The sequence below is a fragment of the Sinohyriopsis cumingii genome, chromosome 8 (assembly GCF_028554795.1).
Source record: "Sinohyriopsis cumingii isolate HCF-2022 chromosome 8, ASM2855479v2, whole genome shotgun sequence".
NCBI lineage: Eukaryota > Metazoa > Mollusca > Bivalvia > Unionida > Unionidae > Sinohyriopsis > Sinohyriopsis cumingii.
In genome coordinates, this window is record NC_142968.1 from 56,256,056 (window position 1) to 56,277,490 (window position 21,435).

At 37.6% G+C, this 21,435-nt stretch overlaps 2 protein-coding genes across 2 annotated transcripts in view; both read right to left on the bottom strand.

The window, feature by feature from the left end:
- Positions 1-917: 917 nt before the first annotated feature.
- On the bottom strand, positions 918-5,195 carry LOC149793576 (uncharacterized). Its single transcript, XM_089966431.1, has 2 exons — positions 5,113-5,195; positions 918-2,250 (listed from the first exon to the last, which is right to left on the bottom strand). Exons 1-2 carry the CDS (start codon positions 5,131-5,133, stop codon positions 1,891-1,893), a joined length of 381 nt encoding a protein of 126 aa, XP_089822557.1. The 5' UTR covers positions 5,134-5,195; the 3' UTR covers positions 918-1,890.
- Positions 5,162-21,435, bottom strand: part of LOC149793577 (cell adhesion molecule CEACAM1-like) — a 30,452-nt gene continuing 14,178 nt past the window's right edge. The window contains exons 3-8 of the mRNA XM_089969020.1: positions 13,551-13,850; positions 7,447-7,710; positions 6,438-6,476; positions 5,775-5,888; positions 5,218-5,270; positions 5,162-5,167 (exon numbers count right to left, since the gene is read on the bottom strand). Of these exons, the coding sequence (XP_089825146.1) occupies positions 5,162-5,167; positions 5,218-5,270; positions 5,775-5,888; positions 6,438-6,476; positions 7,447-7,710; positions 13,551-13,850 (776 nt within the window). The remainder of the gene's footprint in view (positions 5,168-5,217; positions 5,271-5,774; positions 5,889-6,437; positions 6,477-7,446; positions 7,711-13,550; positions 13,851-21,435) is intronic.

Below are 21,435 nucleotides of genomic sequence, written 5' to 3' on the forward strand. Positions count from 1 at the left end.
AGAATTTTTCATCAGATGAATTAAGAGAGGCAATAAATAATGGTGATGGAACTTGTTCTCGAGCCAGATTGTGTAAAAGAATATTTGACTACGTAGATAGCAAAACAAATACTTATGTTATATTCAGTGTACTAAAGTAAAAATAACACTTGATCATAAATATCATTTTTAAATTTTGAGATAAGAAACAAACAAATATATAAATAAAAATAAATAAAAAGATACATAGAAAAAAGTCAATGAATAAATATGTATAACTGTTAAACTTGAATTAGGGTACAATTAATGATCCTTTCTTACGTTTCATACTCTTTTTTTTCTCTTCGCTTTAACTATCTTTTTACATAAAAGTATTGACTCACTCAGTTTGTGGTTTTAAATACCAATGCTTCGTCGGACTCAGGCGGCTAATTTAAAATATTATATGTCCAAATAAAAATGACCTGGAACCAGGACCAGTTTGTCTAGCCCGTCTTACGAATGATGTAATACATTAGCAATATGTATTGAAATAGTTCTTTCCTATGAGTGTTTCATGAACTATTTGATATCCAAAATCTTCCAAAATGTATTAGCAAGCTTTGCGAAAGGTACACGGGTGTCTTAAAATAAGAGTTCATCAAGTCCGAAGCTCGTGAAGGTCACATAATTGAAAATGAATTCTTTATAACAAGTAAAATTTTGAGATAACATAAAGTTTAATTATAATAAAAATCTTGACAGTAGCAGTGGTGGTAATGGCTAATGAATACGATAAAGATGATTAAGACAATGACGACGTAGATGATTATAATTATGAAGATCGAGCCCAACCTTTGTTTTAAAAGACGAACTTTAGAATGACCTTCTCACATCTCCAGGAGCTTATAGGGTTTCCTGAAAAAGGCAATGACATTATCGTTTGCTGCGTATTAATATGACAAGGCGATCTTCTCAGTGAAAACGGCATCATTCGAATCTTTAATACAGTGGAGGAAGAAGCAGGGAAAAGTTTGGTATGAACCACCGAGACTTGAACCCACGCAGACAGAGGTGAGATGGCAGTGTTCTTTAAATGTCAGCGCTTTATACCATTTGGCCACACTGGGTTCTGTGAAGCAGCAAATGTAGTTTTACACATATATAATAATTAACTGCCCTTCCGATCGATTTTTAACGTCCAAAAAGTTCAGTGTGAATTGTGTTTAAGTTTAAAACGTTCCAGTATGCTATAAAGATCAGTGTGGTTGGCTCTAAGATATATTCATAATGTTAATATATGTAAATACAATTCATAGATCGCTTCGAAAAACCGTTTCTGATATATCGTATGAAATCCTTGATAGCGATATTAGGAACGATGATATGAATACGCTTAAGAAGAGTTGTCTAAAAATGGGCCCTGATTCATGTTCTGAAATATAACAGGACCTTGATTAATACTCGCATTCATAGAAACATTGCATTAAAATGCCTAGTAGCCAATCATCTCATTAATTAAATAAGTTTCGTGTTGTATTAAAATTCCATATCAATGTTTTGACAAAATACGTTATATGAAAAGGTTATTTAAATCATGGCCGATAAATTTAAAAACAAATTAGAAAAGCATGCAACCTAATTTATGACACTGAAAATATAAATATGAAGACAGTATGTTAAGGATTTTAAAAACTTAATGAGAGTTGTGGTGGCGGTTTATTTACATGATATCGATTGTTTTTGGTGTCATATTTTGTACAGTTGCTTTGCATCTCAGTTCTGATCTTTGGAATGAACGTTTGGTTCATGAATAACATGTGTTCTCTAAACAAATATGATAATTGATAATTCAGGTTAAAACGATTTTTACGCTCATTTGAGATGATATAATCCTTTATTGTGCAAGTAATTCGATTATACTGATGATCTTCAAATAGCTGGGGTTATATAAGAATGATCGGTTTCAAGCACTTCAATTTTCTCAACCTGACAAAGATGTGCTTCATTCAGACAAAAGAACTCGTTTGTTTTGATTATAGTTGTTTGATCTGTTCCCGACTCGTTGGTTTCTCCGTTCTTGCGTATGTCTGTAGGACGAGGAAGATCGCATAGTGGGCTTATATAGTCCTCATAGTCCTCATTTTTTACATGCACATCGGTTTTTCCAGTAGGACACATTTCCATTGAAGTAGTACAGTTGTTGCATCCGTGTCCAGTACTACCTCCAGTTTCATTCAAATTTCTCTCCAAAACCTTGTCTCTTGCATAACAATAGACCGACTCGGCAGACTGAAAAGAAGACAGTGTGAATATATTTCAGTCAGTTTACCTCTGTTAACTTCTGAAGGTAATAACAGAGACCATTATATTTATATGCGCCGGGGCTGGACGAAATATTAAAAGGAAGATAAAGTACACTTTACCAAAATATTTAGAAATCGAATACTTTTGGCCACTGAGTAGTTGTTCAAGAAATTAAACCAATTAATCACCAAAGCGACCCAGAGGTATGTATTTTAATAGGTGAATTATATGCATATTGCACTTTAGACCATTTTCAAAAATAAAATGAAAATGTTTCATGATAATGTAACAAAAACTGATGCGCAGTATTATTCTTATAATGGTGAATTATCATAAGTTTTTGAGACAAATTAAACATATACCAGTGTCACGTGGTTTGGACCAGTAGCATCTAAATATTTTCACACAGTTTCAAAACTGTTCCTTTGGTTTAATATATTAAGGCAAGTAGCCCATCTCTCACCTGTCATACATTGGTTTAAATGGCAAATGAGGCAGGTGCCTTGAATAATTTCCTGCTATTTGGTATAAATTTGTTATATTTGACATTCCATTTAACTGTTTTAACTTCGTCTTTGCCAGATGGCACAGTGGTGCAATGGCTTATGTTTCAACCATGCTTAATGGGATATGAGCATAATTTGTGTTTTCCACCTTGTTCTTATGGAAGCCATAACTTTGCAATGGGAAGCCACTAGGGACCAAATTTTGATGGAGCATGCCAAACGAATTGTTTATACCATGTTTGCTTAGAATTGTCAAAACCAGTATAAAGACGTATTTGACAAAAGGTTTTCCATTTGGTTGATATGCAAGTCACACCATTCCTAGGCGAACAACTCCAGACGTATTTTAACAGACCATCTCTTAAGAAACAGTCATACTCAGCTTGATCAAAATCCGAGCTCTTCCGTTTCAGAGAAAGAATCGAAAATATGTTTCCAACCATTTACTAATGAAACCACGTCGTTACTAGCCAGATACACAGGGCATAATTTCGACTGACCATCTCCTAACAAACATGCCTACCAAAGTTGATTAAATTTGTTCAGCCGTTCTGGAATAACCGAATATACTTTCACCATTTTGTCTATTAATAAAGTCCCTCCGTTAATAGAAAGGCGAACTTGAACATAATTTTAGTAGAATAAACAATCTAAGGAAGTTTTGAACCGAATCAGCTCAAAGATTTTTCAGATCTTGAAAAATAGCTTTGTTGACACGCTACGAACGAGTTACGGTGGACGATATACGCAAGACCGACGATTTACGGAGACATGACGTAGGATCAACAACAGTTTTATTCAACGGTGGTGGTGTACAGATGGATGAACACACCTCTTTTCTCTCTGATTGTATTTTAGTTTTCGCTAGTCTGTTAATTAGTGGCTTTTCTAAGATAAATAATCTGGACATTGATAGCATTATAAGCCAAGAATTGCACATGCCACGTTGTCAATATCTTGGTGCAGTGGTAGCATATCAACGCAAGAGAACCACATTCAAATCCCACTTAGTTTTATTATTTTTTTCTTTTCTTCCTAAAGACGTGTTTTCTTACCTAATTTAGAAAAGATGATTTACTATTTATATTTTCTATGCGAATGACGTAAAACACAACCTAACATAATTTAAACATAGGACATGATATTACCGTAATAAATCCGCTACTTCAGTGTCTGTTAAACTCTCGAGCTAGCCAACACGTTTGAGAATAAAATGGAACTATATATATATACTAAAGTGCCTGGAAAATAGAGTGAAGATAGCCAAAACGTGAATCTATACAGCATTTTGAAGCAATATTGGGCCATAAATAGTTATACCGTCTTGTTTTGGGCATATAATACGGGTTGCGCTATGAAAGCCACTTTCAGCCGCACTGGCTTCTCTGTGTTCCCACGTTCCATCACAGGACACTTTAATTGTTGTAACGGTGGTCGGTCGTCTACATTATTCTTCGACGTTTTCTCAGGTTCTGTCCACATACTCAACTATTTATTACCAATCAACGGCACCAAAAACATCCGATAAAGACCCAAACTGTCATTGCTTTAACATTTACAGCAATATAATTAAAGTTAACGGTACGAAAAGACATAAAATGTGATCAAATGGGGCCATTGACAGAGACACTTTTCCAACGATTCACATATATATTGCGAACGACCTCAGAAGCGATTGGCTTAGCGTAAAATCGATATAATATTTTAAAATAATTTCAAGTGGTTTTTAATATTTTCCTCCACCTTATAATAATACATTCGAGCATGTGTTATAGTCACAGTAGTAAAGAAACGGGTCATTTTAGTAAACAATGAAAAGTTGAACTCCAGAGAGAGAGAGAGAGAGAGAGAGACAACAGAGAGAGAGAGAGAGAGAGAGAGAGAGATTTGAAAATATTTTATCGTAGCTTATACAATTTTTCAATCATATCTCTACGATGTTTACAGTCTGAAAGTTTATAGTTATGTTTACCATAGGGGCATCATGCCGCAGACATGTGACATCATGTCACACCCAGTCATTTTATCCTCACACCTGGCCGACCAGCCCTAACACTAACATCTCAATGCTGAGCGGATAGCGACACAGCTGTTAGTGCCATATTCATACGTCTTTGGTATGATTCGGCGGGGTTCGAAGCCGCGATTTCCTGCATCCGAGGCGGACGTTCTACCCAATGGACCACCGGAGCGGTCCATATATATATATATATAGAGAGAGAGAGAGAGAGAGAGAGAGAGAGAGAGAGGGAGAGAGAGAGAGAGAGAGAGAGAGGGGAGAGAGAGAGAGAGAGAGAGAGAGAGAGGGAGAGAGAGAGAGAGAGTCGTTGTTTGATAGTACCTCATTAATGGTATTATACATGTCTTCCTGAAATTTCTGACCACAATTATCATGTCTTAACTTGATTAGGTCCTGCGACTGTATGCCAGTATCAGGATCATCAGCAGCAATATTGTTTTCTCTATTTCCCGTTGCACACAGCGGTACAGGTCTTCTGCCTACAAATCATATTTGCAAGATTGAAAAATATATATTGAACAGACTTAAGAAATAACCCAGTGCAAAATGGGTCCTTGCATCCAAGCAAAGTCAAGAAAAGCACACACATACATATTTGTATGCATACTTGACATGTGCAAGTTTATAAGTGATAGAACATATATGGCATCTTTTTTATCCTGAAATATCAAGAATGTCTAATGAACATAATAGTTCTTTCGAACATTTAGTTCACAGATGTAGCTTATCGAATTATAACTTAGATACGAGATAGTTCATCTTACAAAACGTTGTTATAACCTAAACGTATCATTGATAGTTTCGTATGTCCTCATTTTCGGATACTTTAAGCTATTCCGCATTCTTTTAAGTTTTTGGAAGGAATATTCTTTTCGGTAAGTACTCATGCGTAATTGTAAGTAGCAACATTTCTGCTACACATTTTTTCTACGCTGTGGAAATAATAGAATATGTTTGATTCAAGAGCACAATACACATCATACCGATTCCTCTGCCTGCATGTTTACGCCAACACATGAAGAATATGATGAATCCAGCAGTGAGGAGAAAGCCGGAAACAGTAACTGAAACTAACCAATATTGTTCTGGTCGGGGACCTGAAAGAGAAAATAAAGACTATATTTGTTAATAATGATGTAAAGAAGGGACGAAAGGATGGTCATTGTTAAATAGAAAGTGAATCAATAAATGGGGACTGCAAGAGAAATGTACCCAATTTAAAATAAGACAATAGTAATAGCGCATATTGTTTCAGCTTAACGTAATATGCAATCTGATAAATCAACGATATGGACTTATCTTGCTTTAGCATAACATCTGTGAACAAATATGCAATTAATTTTACGAATGGCAAAACCGAATTGTATCATTGTGTTAAATAGATTTTGTTCGACATGCATATATTCAAAACATGCATGGTTCATATTTCGTTGATTTTATTAAAAAGTTTTTTTTTTAAAGTTGTTTTCTACGAAATCTACCAATGGAATCTAATCGATCTGTGCACTAGAATGAAGACAAGTTGCATGATTTATAGTGTTGAGTTAGCATTTTCAACATATCTATTGCAATTTAATTACTCTGCCTGACTTGTGTTCTATGCAGAACAGATTTTTTGTGGCGACAATAGTATTTGATATGTTCACCTTGATTTTCTCCGGGTGCAGAAGAAAATATGGTAACATCTGAAAAGAAACGAAAACAAAGAAATAATAATAACAACAATAACAAAAGGCATAAGGGCAACACACACACACACACACACACACACACACACACATTAAGTTTTTATCATGAAACATCAACAAAACCGTCTTCGGAGACGGAATATTTTGAGTATGAATGAGTGAATGAGTGGATGGCTTGATGGTTGTACTGATGGCTGGATATATAGATAGGTAGATAGATAGACAGATTTGATGTTATATATGCAATGTGTGTGAATATCTTTTTTACAAAAATATCTCTGGTGAGCAATTTTGGGGTTAAATATTAATAAAACCCCGCACATTTTATATTTATACAAGGTCAACAATTTTAAGCTCGAAGTAGTTAGTACTGCCCTGTTTCAAGTTACGTGGAAAACCAATCCCACTGGAGACATAGACTTGAAGAAGGAACACTCAGTATCAGTTTGAGAAACAGGTTCATTATTGTCCAGATAATTTTTTTACTGTAGGAAAGCTAAGATGAAAGAGGTGCGACCTATAAAAGGTCTACATACAATGTTAACATAGCATGCACTTTATGATACGTATTGAATACGATCTTACCCTTTGTATACCTTTGCAAGTACTTTATTGTGAGAAATCCTAAACGCTTATAAATTTTCGTATGAAGTAAGCTTACCCTTTGTATACCTTTGCAAGTACTTTATTGTGAGAAATCATAAACGCTTATAAATTTTAGTATGAAGTAAGCATATAATTAAGACGATAATCATCTTGTGACAAAAAAAAAATCGTTGAAACAGATATTTTAATAAAGAACAATTTTCATCTAGACATGTCCTTGGATTTTAATAAAATTGCATTTTTCCTTTTGTGCCTTCATACAACGAACTGACCTTGCATAACGTTATAACGGTATCTTGTTACATTTCGTGGATTAATTATAATACATATATGAGCATGAATCACTATCAAGATTTATTACCATTTACGTAGTGCAGAAAAAAGGGGTTTGATTCCACTGTCGCATCTGTTTTTCGATTTCTTACAATACAAGCGTATCCTCCAGACATTCTTGAAACAAAGCTGCTGATTTTGAGTTCTTCCTCCTCGACATTGATATAATAACTTTTCCACCGAAAAGTGCACTTCGGAAAACAGTCGGCAGAACACTTGACTGTAAATGTTTGGTTTTCCCTCAGATAAATATCGCTTTCATTAATATTCAAGGAAACGTTGATGGGTCCATCTGAATTTCAGTTTTTAAAAAGAACAAAAAGTAGAAAAGGAATGTAAATACAAATCGCAATTGCAACTTGATGCTTAGTTCAGCACCTTAAAATTTCTCCTATGTATACGATATCGTATGCAGCAATGACCCATGGGTCTCTTGTTTGATTAACGGTAGAGAAAATCTTTATACACGTTCATCAACTCACATGTTTACGTCTATTATCTGAACGTCGATTATTAAGAAAGCCCATTGTATTTCTTAATAAGATATTGAAATGTATCCGTGTGAAACAAACGCTATCGCCAGAATGTTGATACGGCATTTGGCGGAATCACTTTTGGAACTACTTTTTCCCATTTAGGAATTATATCTGCCCCTGTGTATGTTATTCCAACCAGTATTTCCATATTTGAGCCTACTGTCATTTATTATTTTAGTTTGGTTCTTCTCTTTCGCTCTTCCTCCACGCCAACCCCCATGAACATAGAACAGATCTTAAGATATATTAATTATGTACACGCTCTAGTGTAGGTTCATACAATCAATGAAGAGGCGCCATCAAGAAAGCAGCCCCCCCCCCCCATACAACAACAGGTAGTCTTCAGATATTAACTTCTTTTAATGATTACTTTTTCACAGGAATCATGCAAACTTGAAAGTGACTTAACTTAAATGACATGGTGCAGCTATTCGATATTCTTTGCCAGCTATACAGTATCGTATAACTTTCCACACTACAAGAAACGGTACACGTTTTCGAGAAAAAGGAAACGTCTTGACAACATATAGCAACAAAATTGCTCCAGTAGAGTTTCTAACACTTACAAGAACCATATTTTAACACGACTGAGAAATTGAATATAGATGAGTGTTGCTTCCAAACTAAAATTAAGTCACGATCAAATTTTGTGTTCGGTGTCTGTTATGAGACCCAATGCGTAAGCTTACCAAGGCCAAGTCATTCACATCTGAATGCAGAAATGAACACAATAAAGAATCAACATTCTTATAAGTTTACTCCAGTCATTAGAATCGCTTGCTTAAGGATGTTACGCTCCGAAGTCTATCGGATAATGTCGATATGTGATATTTGTACAGTACCAAACTCCAACTATGTTTACGGTATCAATCATAGCGAACAATGCGTTAACAAAAATGAAAATATTCTTCATTTTTGTATGAAAGGAGTAATTTTGATTAAACATGTTTTATTGTTGCAATATGATAAAGTCGAATAGGGCACATATTATAACAACTTAATTAAACCACTCCCTGCATGATAACATTATTTCAACATATTTCAACAGTGTGGCCAAAAGTAATAATGACAAATAATTGGGGGGGGGGGAACTAGGCTTTTTACATTATTCGGCTTTAGGACATAAACAATTTTTCAAAGCACTGTAAGACATGCTGCATCTGGTATTCTATTTAAAAAATTTCCACAAGACCCTGTTAAGGGTATAAAAGATGAATTTGTAGAATTTGGCTTGAGATGGTAAACGCCTCTATCATTTGAACGTTGAATGTTATAATGTATGTGTTCGGACACACGGGGGGGGGGGGATATATAAATGAGATGATCCGGAGATTACTTCTTTTTAATTTTATAGTGTTAATAATTTTTGTCTCGCAAGACTAGATTTTAGATTATCCTACATAATCTCAAAATGGAGAGCGTTCCTACTCGTGCATTTTGGCAGTCATGTAGCTACTGTCTCCGCTTCAAGCTGTAGCTTCTCTTCCGTCCTAGACTACACAGACATATTTCAAAATGGGCCTGTACAAGTTATGCATTGTTTTATTTAAAACACACAATTTGAAGCATTACATGTTTGAGCTAAATTTGTAAAATGTTGTCCTAAAATTAGTGTAAATTTCTGAATTTCTTTTTAGCGATGTAGTAATGAAGTCCTTAAACGCATTGACAGCTTCTAGAGAAATATATTTATGCAAATCGATGATTTTGCCTTAAATTATATAATTTAAGAAAAGCCTACTTTTTAAAGAAGTTATAAAGAGTATTTCACTCGCAGAGTGGAAACATTTTATATTGTCACTCTTGACTTCCCCCTTCGAGACGATACAATATTTCCACTTCAATCGTGAAATATATATTTATAAAAATAACGTAGATAACCCGTATATCTCATTAGTTTTAAAACATATCATGTGGTTTATAATACACTAATTTTGGAATGAGATATATAAGTCTAGCCAAGATATAAATGGTATATATAATGAATGTCCTTTTCCATACAAAATGATTCATACAAAAGGATTCAGCAAACACTTTTTTAAACTCAATCTTACGAAATACAGATGCGTCATCCATGCCTATATATTTATCTGGATATAAAAAGCATGCACCCTTAACCTTGTCAACAAATACTTGGTATAATTCTCAAATTTACATCCAATTCTTGCATCACTGATAATTATATATCACTTTGTAAATCTTGCCCTGCTGCAATGTCATAATTTAGATGCGTGAAAAGGAATTTATGTGGACTACCTTCGGAGACTATTCCCAAATATATCCCAAATTCAGGATTCAGGTACAAATAGCTTCATATAAGGGACAAGAGATTAACTGTTGAAACTACTTCCATTTTATTACGTGAGACCTTTGAAAGTTTTTAATTTTTGATACTTAAATCAAGATATTCTCCCTGCTCAAAAAAATACCAATATCAATTTTTTTTAGAAGTAGTATAAATTTGAATAGTTTAGTACACTGAGCTGCAGTACGTTTGCCAATTTTGTTCAAAGTTCTAATGAAACTCACGAATTGGCCATCTGTGCAAGTGTAGACATCCTATTTCTTAAGAAACTAAGAAGGGATTATTAACTTTTTTTTAAATTTACCACATGCCATGTAAGTAAATATTTAGTGTTTTTAAAGTAAGAAGGGACTAAACAATCATATATGCAGTACATGTGAATAGTAGATATTGTCAGCGAAGTATTGCTTTCATTTACCCAACTGAAATGAAAATAATTCAGTCAACAGCAGACTTAGTATATATATATATATATATATATATATATATATATATATATATATATATATATATAAAGGGTATTGATCATCATATGGAATAAAATGACAACGATAGTTGTACAGTAAAAAAAGAATACTTTTTATCACTCCCATTATAATACAATTCTGAGATATAATTATTATAATAACAAGCTGATTTCATCTACAACACATATTGTAATACAGTTAGCTCTTTTGCATGCAAGGTTTGCGACAGAGTGTTATATCACTAACATATTTATTTTATGGAATATATCAATTCATCACTTATTAATATAAATATCAGTTCAACAGCTAATCATAGCCAATACAAGGAGACATAAGACCAAGTTCATTTGTAGTCTCACTGCAATATTTTATTACAAAATGGGTTGTGACAGCATGCAGTTTTATAATGGATTTTATAATACAGTCTTCTGTGTTTGAAATAGAGGTTGCGACTGCATGCAATTTAAACCCCAGCTGAAATAAAATATTTTTTTAAAAGTGTGTGTGTGTGTGATTTGGATTTTTAACGTAGCTTTAACAAGTTTTCAGTCATATCGCTACGATGTATGCAGTGTGACAGTTTATAGTGATGTCTAGCACTGGGGCATCATGCCGCAGATATGTAGCATCATGTCCCACCCAGTCACATTATCCTGACACCAGGCCGACCAGTCCTAACACTGACCTCTTAATGCTGAACGCCAAGTGAGGCAGCTGTTAGTACATTTTTGTAAGTCTTTGGTATGACTCGACCGGGGATCGAACCCACGACCTCCCGCATCCGAAGCGGACGCTCTAACCACTAGGACACCGGAGCGTTTTATTTTAAAAAAAAAGAATCAATCAAACATAACACTTATCAATATTAATGTCAGGGTCAACGACCAAACAGAGCTAACAAAACGAGGGCTAATCGATATTTAGTGCCGTTTATCAGACCGGAAACACCTATTTTGAAATGTGAATACAACTGAACGTTTCGAATGACCGTAAATGGAAGTAAATGGAAAAATAACATCTACCTAAATAACATTATTATGGTCGAATAGATATGGGTGCAATAGACAAATGAAGAAATATTCATAAAGGTACAACTGCATTCTATATGAAATTCGTAATTATAGACTTGATACAACCTTGCCAGATAATCACTATGTTTCTGGAATATGTCCATATTGCAAGTTTGTCCACAACATATATTGTTGACTACGTGCCAGATATCTGCCACACGAAATTTGGTTTTGTTGCATTTGCTGCTTAAATGAACCATCTGTGTATGTTTATTTGCATTAAAAGAGTTAATACAAGGTAATACAAACGCCATTTTTTACATGCAATATATTCTATAACTTGTCCGCTGTTTCTCATTCGTCTTATTTATCATAAATAGATTCTTAGACTTAGAATTATAGAGAACTGTTCGAAGCTAAATTATGGTGAAATCTGGCGCTCGGTTCGAATTTTTACATGGCGCTTAATCGTAAACTTACAATGCGATTGATTGAAACGTGCCAAAATACCAACATTAAAACGTTTAGCTAATGGTTGACTAATTATCTGTGATGATATTTTTATAAAAAAAAAATTATTACTTATCAAAATAAATATCAGGTTTAAAGATCAAATATGGAGGTTTATTGTTGACTTTTTTATTCATGAAAATCACATCTGTTATTATCATTAAATGATATCTCATAATTTATGAATACTTTAAGCTTAAAATGTTACTTTTGCTAAAGAAGAGGGGAATATGCATTACATCCCCTGATACCGAAGAACGACAAATTCACTAAAATATAGAGCACAATACAGGAGATTTAAGGCATAATATAATAAACCGTGATCTTAAGGTAATTTATGAAATTAAAATGACTAATGTTTCACAATATAGCTCGTTTACAGATTCTATAGCCATCGATTAATTCTATTAAATTAAAGAGAACATCACAATATTTAGATCATGGAAGTTAAATTGCACAAAGGAAGCAGTGGTAGCTGAGTTGGTAGAGTGTCAGTCTCATAATCAAAGGATAACGGGTTCGATACTCGCCCTAGTCATCACGGGTCGGCTACCATGGTGTGTCATTAGCTCCTATTTCCTCTGCATTATATTACTATTAATGCGTTTAAAGTGAAGCTACAACAAACAAAAATCTAACAAAATTGGTCACAAGCCTGGAATCACAACGCATTTGTAAAAAAAAAATGTCTGCTTTATTTACATAGAGGCAGTAACCATGCTAAGCTTCATATTATATTGTGTTAGCAGCTTTCTTGCAGAAACGTTCGTCGAATAGTTTATTATTTTAAATGTTAGAATCAACATTGATTGATTTCAAATAGATATAACATTTTAATGTTTAGTTCATGGTGGCTTGATTGCCCGAAGATCTATTACGAAATGGGTAACATTGATACTGCATTAATAGCGCATGTTGTGCAAAGTATGCATGCAATTACAACTCCTACTGAAACAACTTTATTTCAATCGCCCCACTTAATAAAAATCAGGGTTAGTAACGATTCAGATCAAAACCAAACCATACCAGACCCACCCACCCCCCACAACATTCACTACTTTAGATGAATACGATAATACATAAAGTTCAGTTTATTACAATCGGAGTTACATCTTGTGTTGCATGTAACAACACATATTGTAATATATTTCTAAAGTATAATAATTGTTACAAAATTGGTTATAGTTACATGTAATGACGACGCAGTTGGTAACAAAGTTCATTTTATTAACATTAGGGTTGATACGATATAAAAAGAAAATTATGGAAATAAGAAAGCTTTGAAATTGCACTACATTACTTACAATATGGAAGAACTATGTAAAGGTCACTTTCTTTAGAACTACAGTTGCGGTCTGAAAAGTCCACATCAGTACACTTTTCTATCCCCACTTGGCACTTTAACTTGCTCGAATTATCCATCATGGTTATGTTTGCAAATGTCAATGTGGAATAATCTCCTTGGACACTGGCTGTATGATTTTGATACACATCGTTTTTTCTCCAGCGGTAGGATAGACAGTCTAATTCATAGGAGGCGTTACAGGTTATGGCTAATGGTTCATGAAGAACTGGCTTTTTATTTTCCACTATCTGTGGCTTATCTGATTTGGAATTAAAACAAATTTGTTATAATATTATATGCCCCAAGTTTTCAGTATCTTTATCTTAAGATAAAGTTTCGTATTTATTTTGCCAAAGCATTGGTTTTCTAACACCTAACAAGATATGTATATCTTCATAAGAATGAGCGACACATTTCAATTCCCGTAGCGCACTCACTCCTGTCCTTTTAAGTTACCTTACGTCCAAATGAAATTTTTTTATCTTAAAATCAACCATGGTGCAAATACAAAACAAGCAAGAACTTGACAGAGCTGTAAATTTATTATTTTCAGCTGCAATATACTAGTCTCAGAGATACTTTTATTTTGTATACCGGTTGTATGCCAAGATGTTTGATGTTGTGGTATGGGGGGGGGGGGATTCCATTTGCTTGAAGGGGCATGATCGAGATTTTAAGTACTAATTGCCAATACACATGCATATGTTACCCATGTTTTGTTCTCGAAAGTTATGTTTTCTTATTATAAACGGAGGAACTTGTGAGTGGAAGGCCATGGTATTTATTAAAATCATAAGTAGTATATGTGGACGATTCAGCCTCAATGGGACTTATCATTAAAAAACACCCTGGGACCGTTTAGCCTCAATGGGAAATTTAACATTACGGAAACCCCTAGGACGATTCAGCCTCAAGGGGAATTAGCATTACAGGACCCCCTGGGACTGTTTAGCTTCAATGAAAATTTAACATTGAAAAAAATCGTGGGACTGTTTAGCCTCAAGGGAATTTAACATGGGAATAGATTTTGGGTCTGTTTAGCGTCAAGGGAAATTTAACATGGGAATAAATCGTGGGCCTGAATAGCGTCAAGGGAAAATGGAATAGGGTCGGGACCCTATTTTAATACGGTCCCGACCTGATAGGTCTATGGAAAGGGAACAGGGGAGAGGGATATAAAACACACACACACACACACACACACACACATATAAAATAAAAAATGGGCTAGGCAATTGAAAGTCAAGGTCTTTTCGAGACCTATGAGTGACCCTCAAAAGGGCCTTTGGGTTTTATGTTAATATTAAGATATACTAACATAAAGGGCAACGCATTGGTATTCTTCTTGTCCTTAGGCTGCGCCTGACTGCAGGACCGTAAATCTTGACTCTTTTGAGGCATCCTTGATTTTCTACATAGACTCTACGCATCCACAGACTGGTGTCTGTCCTGTGGACAACTGTCCAGTTGGATCGGACATACATTAGCATGTCCGTCCTGAACATCATCGAAGAAACAAGGGTTGATGATTCGACTGTGGTCCACATCTTGAGGCGCCGAGAACAGGTGAATCAATGCAGTGAACTGCGCTTATTTATAGGTAGAGGAAGGATTGAAACGGATTGAGTTCACTGACCAATCCAAACACGCGTTACAAAATTCAGTCAGCCCGCATCCAATCCGAAGAGAACAGTCTGTGACGTCACGTGGTCTATATAGATTCGCTAGCGCCTGTGCGCAGTCAATCTAAGCAACAGTTTTTCAACATGACGGAAACTCAGAAAACGATCAACTGGGGTGCACCAGCAGTGGAGACCACCCAAGGGAACCCGGACTTACTTTCAGAAGAGGTAAATTGGGATTTTGTGGATCTTCTTACCTCGCAAGAATTTGTTCCGGAACCTTCGTCACCTTCTTCATTACCGCACGTGGAGAATTTTAGACAGAGACAGAAAGAAGAATTGGAGAAATTTATACAACAGCAAAAGGTAGCGGAACAAGCTTTTCTTCTACAGCAACAACAGCAAGAAGAAGAGGTAAGAAAAAAAAACAACAAGAAGAAGAAGCAGCAGCAAAGAAACAAGGGTGTGAAAATCAAACGGTCACGGTACTGTTAGACGTTTTAGCGGAGTTAAAAAGTCTGAAACAAATGTATCAGACTTCTTTATCACGACCGAAGAGAATACGACCTTCCCGAGCTAAACACTCCAACCCTGTGACTAAGCCTACCATACCACCCTTAGTGATTTCAACCAAATCATCATCATCAACATTACGCAGTCCAGAAGTAGGCCTCGGCCGTGGCAAAGGCTTAAGACAGTTAAAGTTGATTGCTTAAACTCACCCCTACACCAAAAAAGGTCCTTTTCAGGGCCACCCACGTCTCTCGAAAAGAGATACACTTTCAATTGCCAATAACTAAAAAAAAAACATTTTACCGCTATAGTACGTGTCTGTGTATGAGTGTGTGAGTGTATGTTCTTATTTTAAAATCAAAACCCAAAGACACTTACCTTTATATCTAATTTATTCTTTTATCAATATTTACAATCCAATTCACAATTCACAATTCTCAACAGAACACCTTAAAAAGTTCATACACTTCTTCTGTCTCATTGTTTAGTCTCTCTGTTTTTTCAATTTCTTCACAGTCTTTTCCTCCTCTTCCTCCTCACTTTCTTCCCTTCTTCTTTTCTTCTCCTGTTTCTTTTTCTTCACCTGTCTGCTTTCTTCCTCCTCTTCTTCCTCTGAAGAATTCCTCTCTTCGGACTCATGTTGTTTCTTTTTTGGGCAATCTGGAGACCAATGTCCTTTTTCTTGACAATAATAACAGGTATCTTGACTTTTGTCTTTTCTAACCCCTTTTTTTCTTTTTTAACGGTATGGACACTCTGAAGACCAATGCCCTTTCTTCTGACATATAGCAAGTATCTTGACTTTTATCTCGCAAGGAAAGAGAGTAGTCCGTCGGCTGGTCTGAAGAGAATTTTCTAATGACCCCTCGCAAAGCTCTGATGAAACGTTCGATTTGCGTAGTCTCTTCCATCGTTGTGCTCGGTTTGAGAGTGAAATGAATAGTGAAAGGACAAGACACACACCCTTTTGTATACACTGGTCTGCTAGGACTATAAATTAGTCCATGGTGTTTAAACTGTAGTCATTTGATGTTTTGCTATCAAGATGAAACGATCCAATTCATTTGAGAAGAAAGAAGAAGAAAGTAAGAGGCAGAAACGTGATCTATCGCCTCTTATCAGAGCTGAAGTTTTGGCACAAATTCATGCCAGTGATTTTGAAGAGGACATGAGTGAACCAGAATCCAAACCCTCTAAACAAAGTTCACCACCCTTAGTTAACCCTGAAAAGTACTATGACATTCGAGAGATAGAAAAGCGTTCCTCTAGAAAATTTAGAACCACGGCTTACAAATACACGGTGAAGTTTAAAGATTTCAAGTCCGAAGTACCGTTGGAGAAAGCAGAAGGGTTCATCACCGGGGTGTGGGATTCTTTACTCACCACACTCAAGCGACAATGTCAACCCAAAGAAGACGATCGCTTGAGACTTTCCATACAACACGACGGTTTGAAATCCCCTGTTTGGATCGAGTTTAGCAGCCCTGCAGAATTGACCGCTTCCAAAGTCATGGACAAGATTCAACACGTGCCACAATCCAATGACCAGTTTGACATCACCGATGGAAAAGCCACACTGGACATGACCCACGTCTCTCCTCCTCAAGGGACCGGACAAAGCAATAAGGTGTCATTGGTGAACGACCTTCGCAGCACCAAATAGAGCCTCGTCCAAATTCACAACCCTCAAGATCAGATGTGTTTAGCCAGGGCTATCGTGGTGGGACGAACCTATGCCAACAAGAACGACACGGCAGAATGGAAAAGAGCCTGGAAAACTATTAGACAATCGGACCGAGCCAAACAACGAAGTGAAGCAGAACTCCTGTTACAACAAGCCGGCCTGTCCACAGACACACCCTGCGGCATTCCTGAAATGCAAAAATTGCAAGATGTCCTAGCTCCACGCTACACCTTGAAAGTGCACCCTCAAGAAGTGCGCGGGCCTCTGTTGTTTCGAAGGAAAGACTTTAAGGATGGAAAATACATTCACCTTTATCATCACGATGACCATTTCGATACCATTACCAGTATCACTGCATTCCTGGGATACGGTTATTACTGTGAGAAATGTGACCATGGTTATAACAATCGAGAGCAACACAAGCATTGCGGATCGAAATGCTCAGGATGTTTGGCCTCTCCACCCTGTCTGAGCGAAGGGCAAGAACCAGTGCATTGTCCTGCTTGTCTGCGCACGTTTGTCAGCCCTGCCTGTTACCAACAACATCTGAAGACGCAAGGTTCACAGCAGAAATGTGCTTGTCAACTCCTGAGATTGTGCCCTACGTGTGGACAAGGCATACGTACCAACAGTGCCAAGGCACACGTATGTTCAGGAAAGAAAAAATGTCACATTCGTCACCACATCGTGGACTTGGAACACGAATGCTACGTGCAAAAATACCAGCCACAACCAGAGAAAGACGATGGTCACAAGAAGAAAGGCAATTTCATCTTTTTCGATTTCGAATGCATGCAAGAGACCGGCATTCACATTCCTAATTTCTGCGTGGCTCATCGAACGTGCGAAAAGTGCATTCAAGAACCTATCTTCAGTCATTGCCCTCACTGCAGTAAGATTCCTGGAGGGCGTGAAAAAATCTTTCGAGGGCCGAACACGCTAGCCGATTTCGCTCGATGGGTCTTAGACCCCATCGACAAGACGTGGAGCCAAGAGGACATCGAACGTTACGGAGATTGTCATCGTCATGCCACGGTGATGGCTCACAATTTCTCCGGATACGATGGACAGTTACTTCTCAGATACTATACGGAACAAGGCACTGAGCGTCCTAAAGTCACTTTGAACGGAGTCAAAATCATTTTCATGCAAGTGGGACAAGTACAGTTTAAAGATTCGATGAGCTACTTGGCCATGCCTTTGAGCCGAATGCCTAAAACGTTTGGAATGACAAAAATGGCTAAAGGATATTTTCCTCACTTTTTCAATACCGAAGTCAATCAACACGCCGTTCTACCCCATTTACCTGAGGCTCACTATTACGACCCGGCAACATGGGTACCGAACAACGACAAGCTTTCTACGCTTGGTACCAGGCTCACGCCTCCGACCCTTTCGACTTTCAGGAAGAAATGTTAAAGTATTGTCGTTCCGACGTGGACATTTTACGACGATGCTGTGGAAAATTTCGAGAACTGTTCATGGAACACGGAGGGGTCGATCCTTTGAAAGAATCTTGCACCATTGCCAAAGCGTGTTCCTTAGTGTACAAACAACGATTCATGCCTGAAAACACCGTGCCTGTCATCAGTCCTCAAACGATCAACTATGTCAAACGTCAATACTCGGTCAAAGCCCTACGCTGGTTACATTACTTGTGCGACAAGGAAGACAAATGGATTCAGCATGCCCGCAACGGAGGGGGCGAAAAGACCATCGGAACGCATTCGGTCGATGGCTGGGGCTTAGAAAACCCCAAGATCGTGTACGAGTTTAACGGTTGCTTATTTCACGGATGTCCCGTCTGTTACCCTGACCGTGGCACTAAAACTCAGTTTTTACAACGAACCATGGAAGACTTGTACCAGGCCACTTGTCAGCGACGCCTAAAGTTAGAACAGCAAGGATACCAAGTGGTGGAAATGTGGGAACACGAGTACGATCACCGTTTGAAAACCGATCCCGAATTTAAACGCCTCTTGGAAAGTTACCAGTTCATGGACCCGCTGAACCCGAAGGATAGTTTGTACGGAGGAAGGACCAATGCCAACTGTTTGCTGTACCAAGCCAACGAAGAGAAAGGAGAAGAAATCAAATACTTGGACGTGTGTTCGCTGTATCCCTACGTATGCAAATATTGTCGCTTTCCTGCAGGGCACCCACAATTGCTGACGGAACACATCGACCTGAAAAACATTCGACAATACGAAGGCTTGATCAGGTGCAAAGTTTTGCCTCCCACGAACCTATACCACCCCGTCTTACCTCACCATTGCCAAGGCAAACTGATGTTTCCTTTGTGCCTTACTTGTGCCGAAACGTGCAACCAAGATCAACCTTGCCAGCACACCCAGGAAGAACGCGCCTTGACGGGGACATGGGTCAGCGTAGAATTGTTCAAATCTGTGGACATGGGATACCAACTGTTAGAAGTGTACGAAATTTGTCACTTTCCCAAGACACAACAATACCACAAGGGTGACCCCACTCAGAAAGGCATTTTCGCAGACTACGTGGATGCCTTTTTGAAATAAAGCAAGAAGCCAGCGGCTATCCGTCCTGGTGTCACTCTCCCGAAGATCAAAAGACATTCAAAGAGAAATACTTGGAACAAGAAGGCATCACTTTAGATCACATCGAGAAAAACGAAGGCAGGCGATCGTTTGCCAAAGTGATGTTAAATTGCTTGTGGGGCAAAATGGCACAACGACCGTGTTTACCCAAGACGGAATATTTGACCGAACCTTCCCGCTATTTCCAGATGATTCACGACAAAACCAAATTCATGAAACACGTGGACGTCGTTCGGGAGACTTTGATCTTGGTCAATTACGAAGAAGATCTGGACTTTGTACAAGACGACCCCTTTGGAAATGTCATCATTGCGGCTTACGTGACAGCTCATGCTCGCTTAAAATTGTACGAAGCTTTAGAACTGTTAGGGGAACGTGTCCTGTACTTTGACACGGATAGCTGCATTTACATCCATCACCCGAGTCAACAGCACCCTGACATCGAAGGAGACCGTTTAGGAGCCTGGATAGACCAGCACCCCGACGACAAGATTCTAAGTTTCGCCAGTGGCGGTCCTAAAAATTACTGTTACGAATACCGGGACAAACAAGGAGAAGTGCACACGCAGTGCAAAGTGAAAGGATTGACTCTGAATTATCGTACCAGTCGAGAGGTGAACTTTGGGGTATTGAAAGAAGCCTTGCAGTCTAGAGAAGATGAACACTTTAAAGTGACCACCTATCAGCCCAACGTTTGCCCACTCACCACATCGTCAGTCGACCCTTGGAAAAAGTTTATCAAATCGTGTACCAGAAGCGAGTGCGACTGCCCAACCACTTTACTTTGCCTTATGGACATGTTGGTATAAAACATTGATTGTAAGAGGATAGCCACCCACCAGAAGGATGACTTCGCCACAGCAAGAATCGAGTGAGAAACCCGATGAGAACTCCAAATTCAAATACTACCATTATCCGGTTTTCTTGCCTGACTATTGTGATTGTGCCCGTCGATTGGACACGTTTCAAGCATGGCCTACGGATAGGGTTAGGGATAGGAAAGGATTACCTACTTCGCATATTTTAGCTAGAACAGGATTTGTCTATTTGGGACCTGAGTCAGGATTGGGATACGAAGTACAGTGTTTCGCTTGCGGACTGAAGTTACGAATGGATCTATGTATCTATAAAGATTGAGCTATTTTGGAACATACTCGATGGTCTCCGCACTGCCCTTACCTTTCTATGGTCTTTCCTCCCATGACATTACGGTACAATGATGACGGCACCTTAGAAACGGTACCTTCCGAAACTAAACATAAAAAAGGAACGATGTACAAGCTTGAGACTGCATTGCGTCTAGTATAAAAAGGGGCTATGGTCAAGATCGATAGTTCATTGTGACTACCAAGACCAAGCGAACAAGATGAATACTTTCAGAGAAACAGAAAACAAGTTCAGACAGGCACAATTCAAGTTTGGGGCTTCTGAAGTGGAATGCGATTGTGAGCC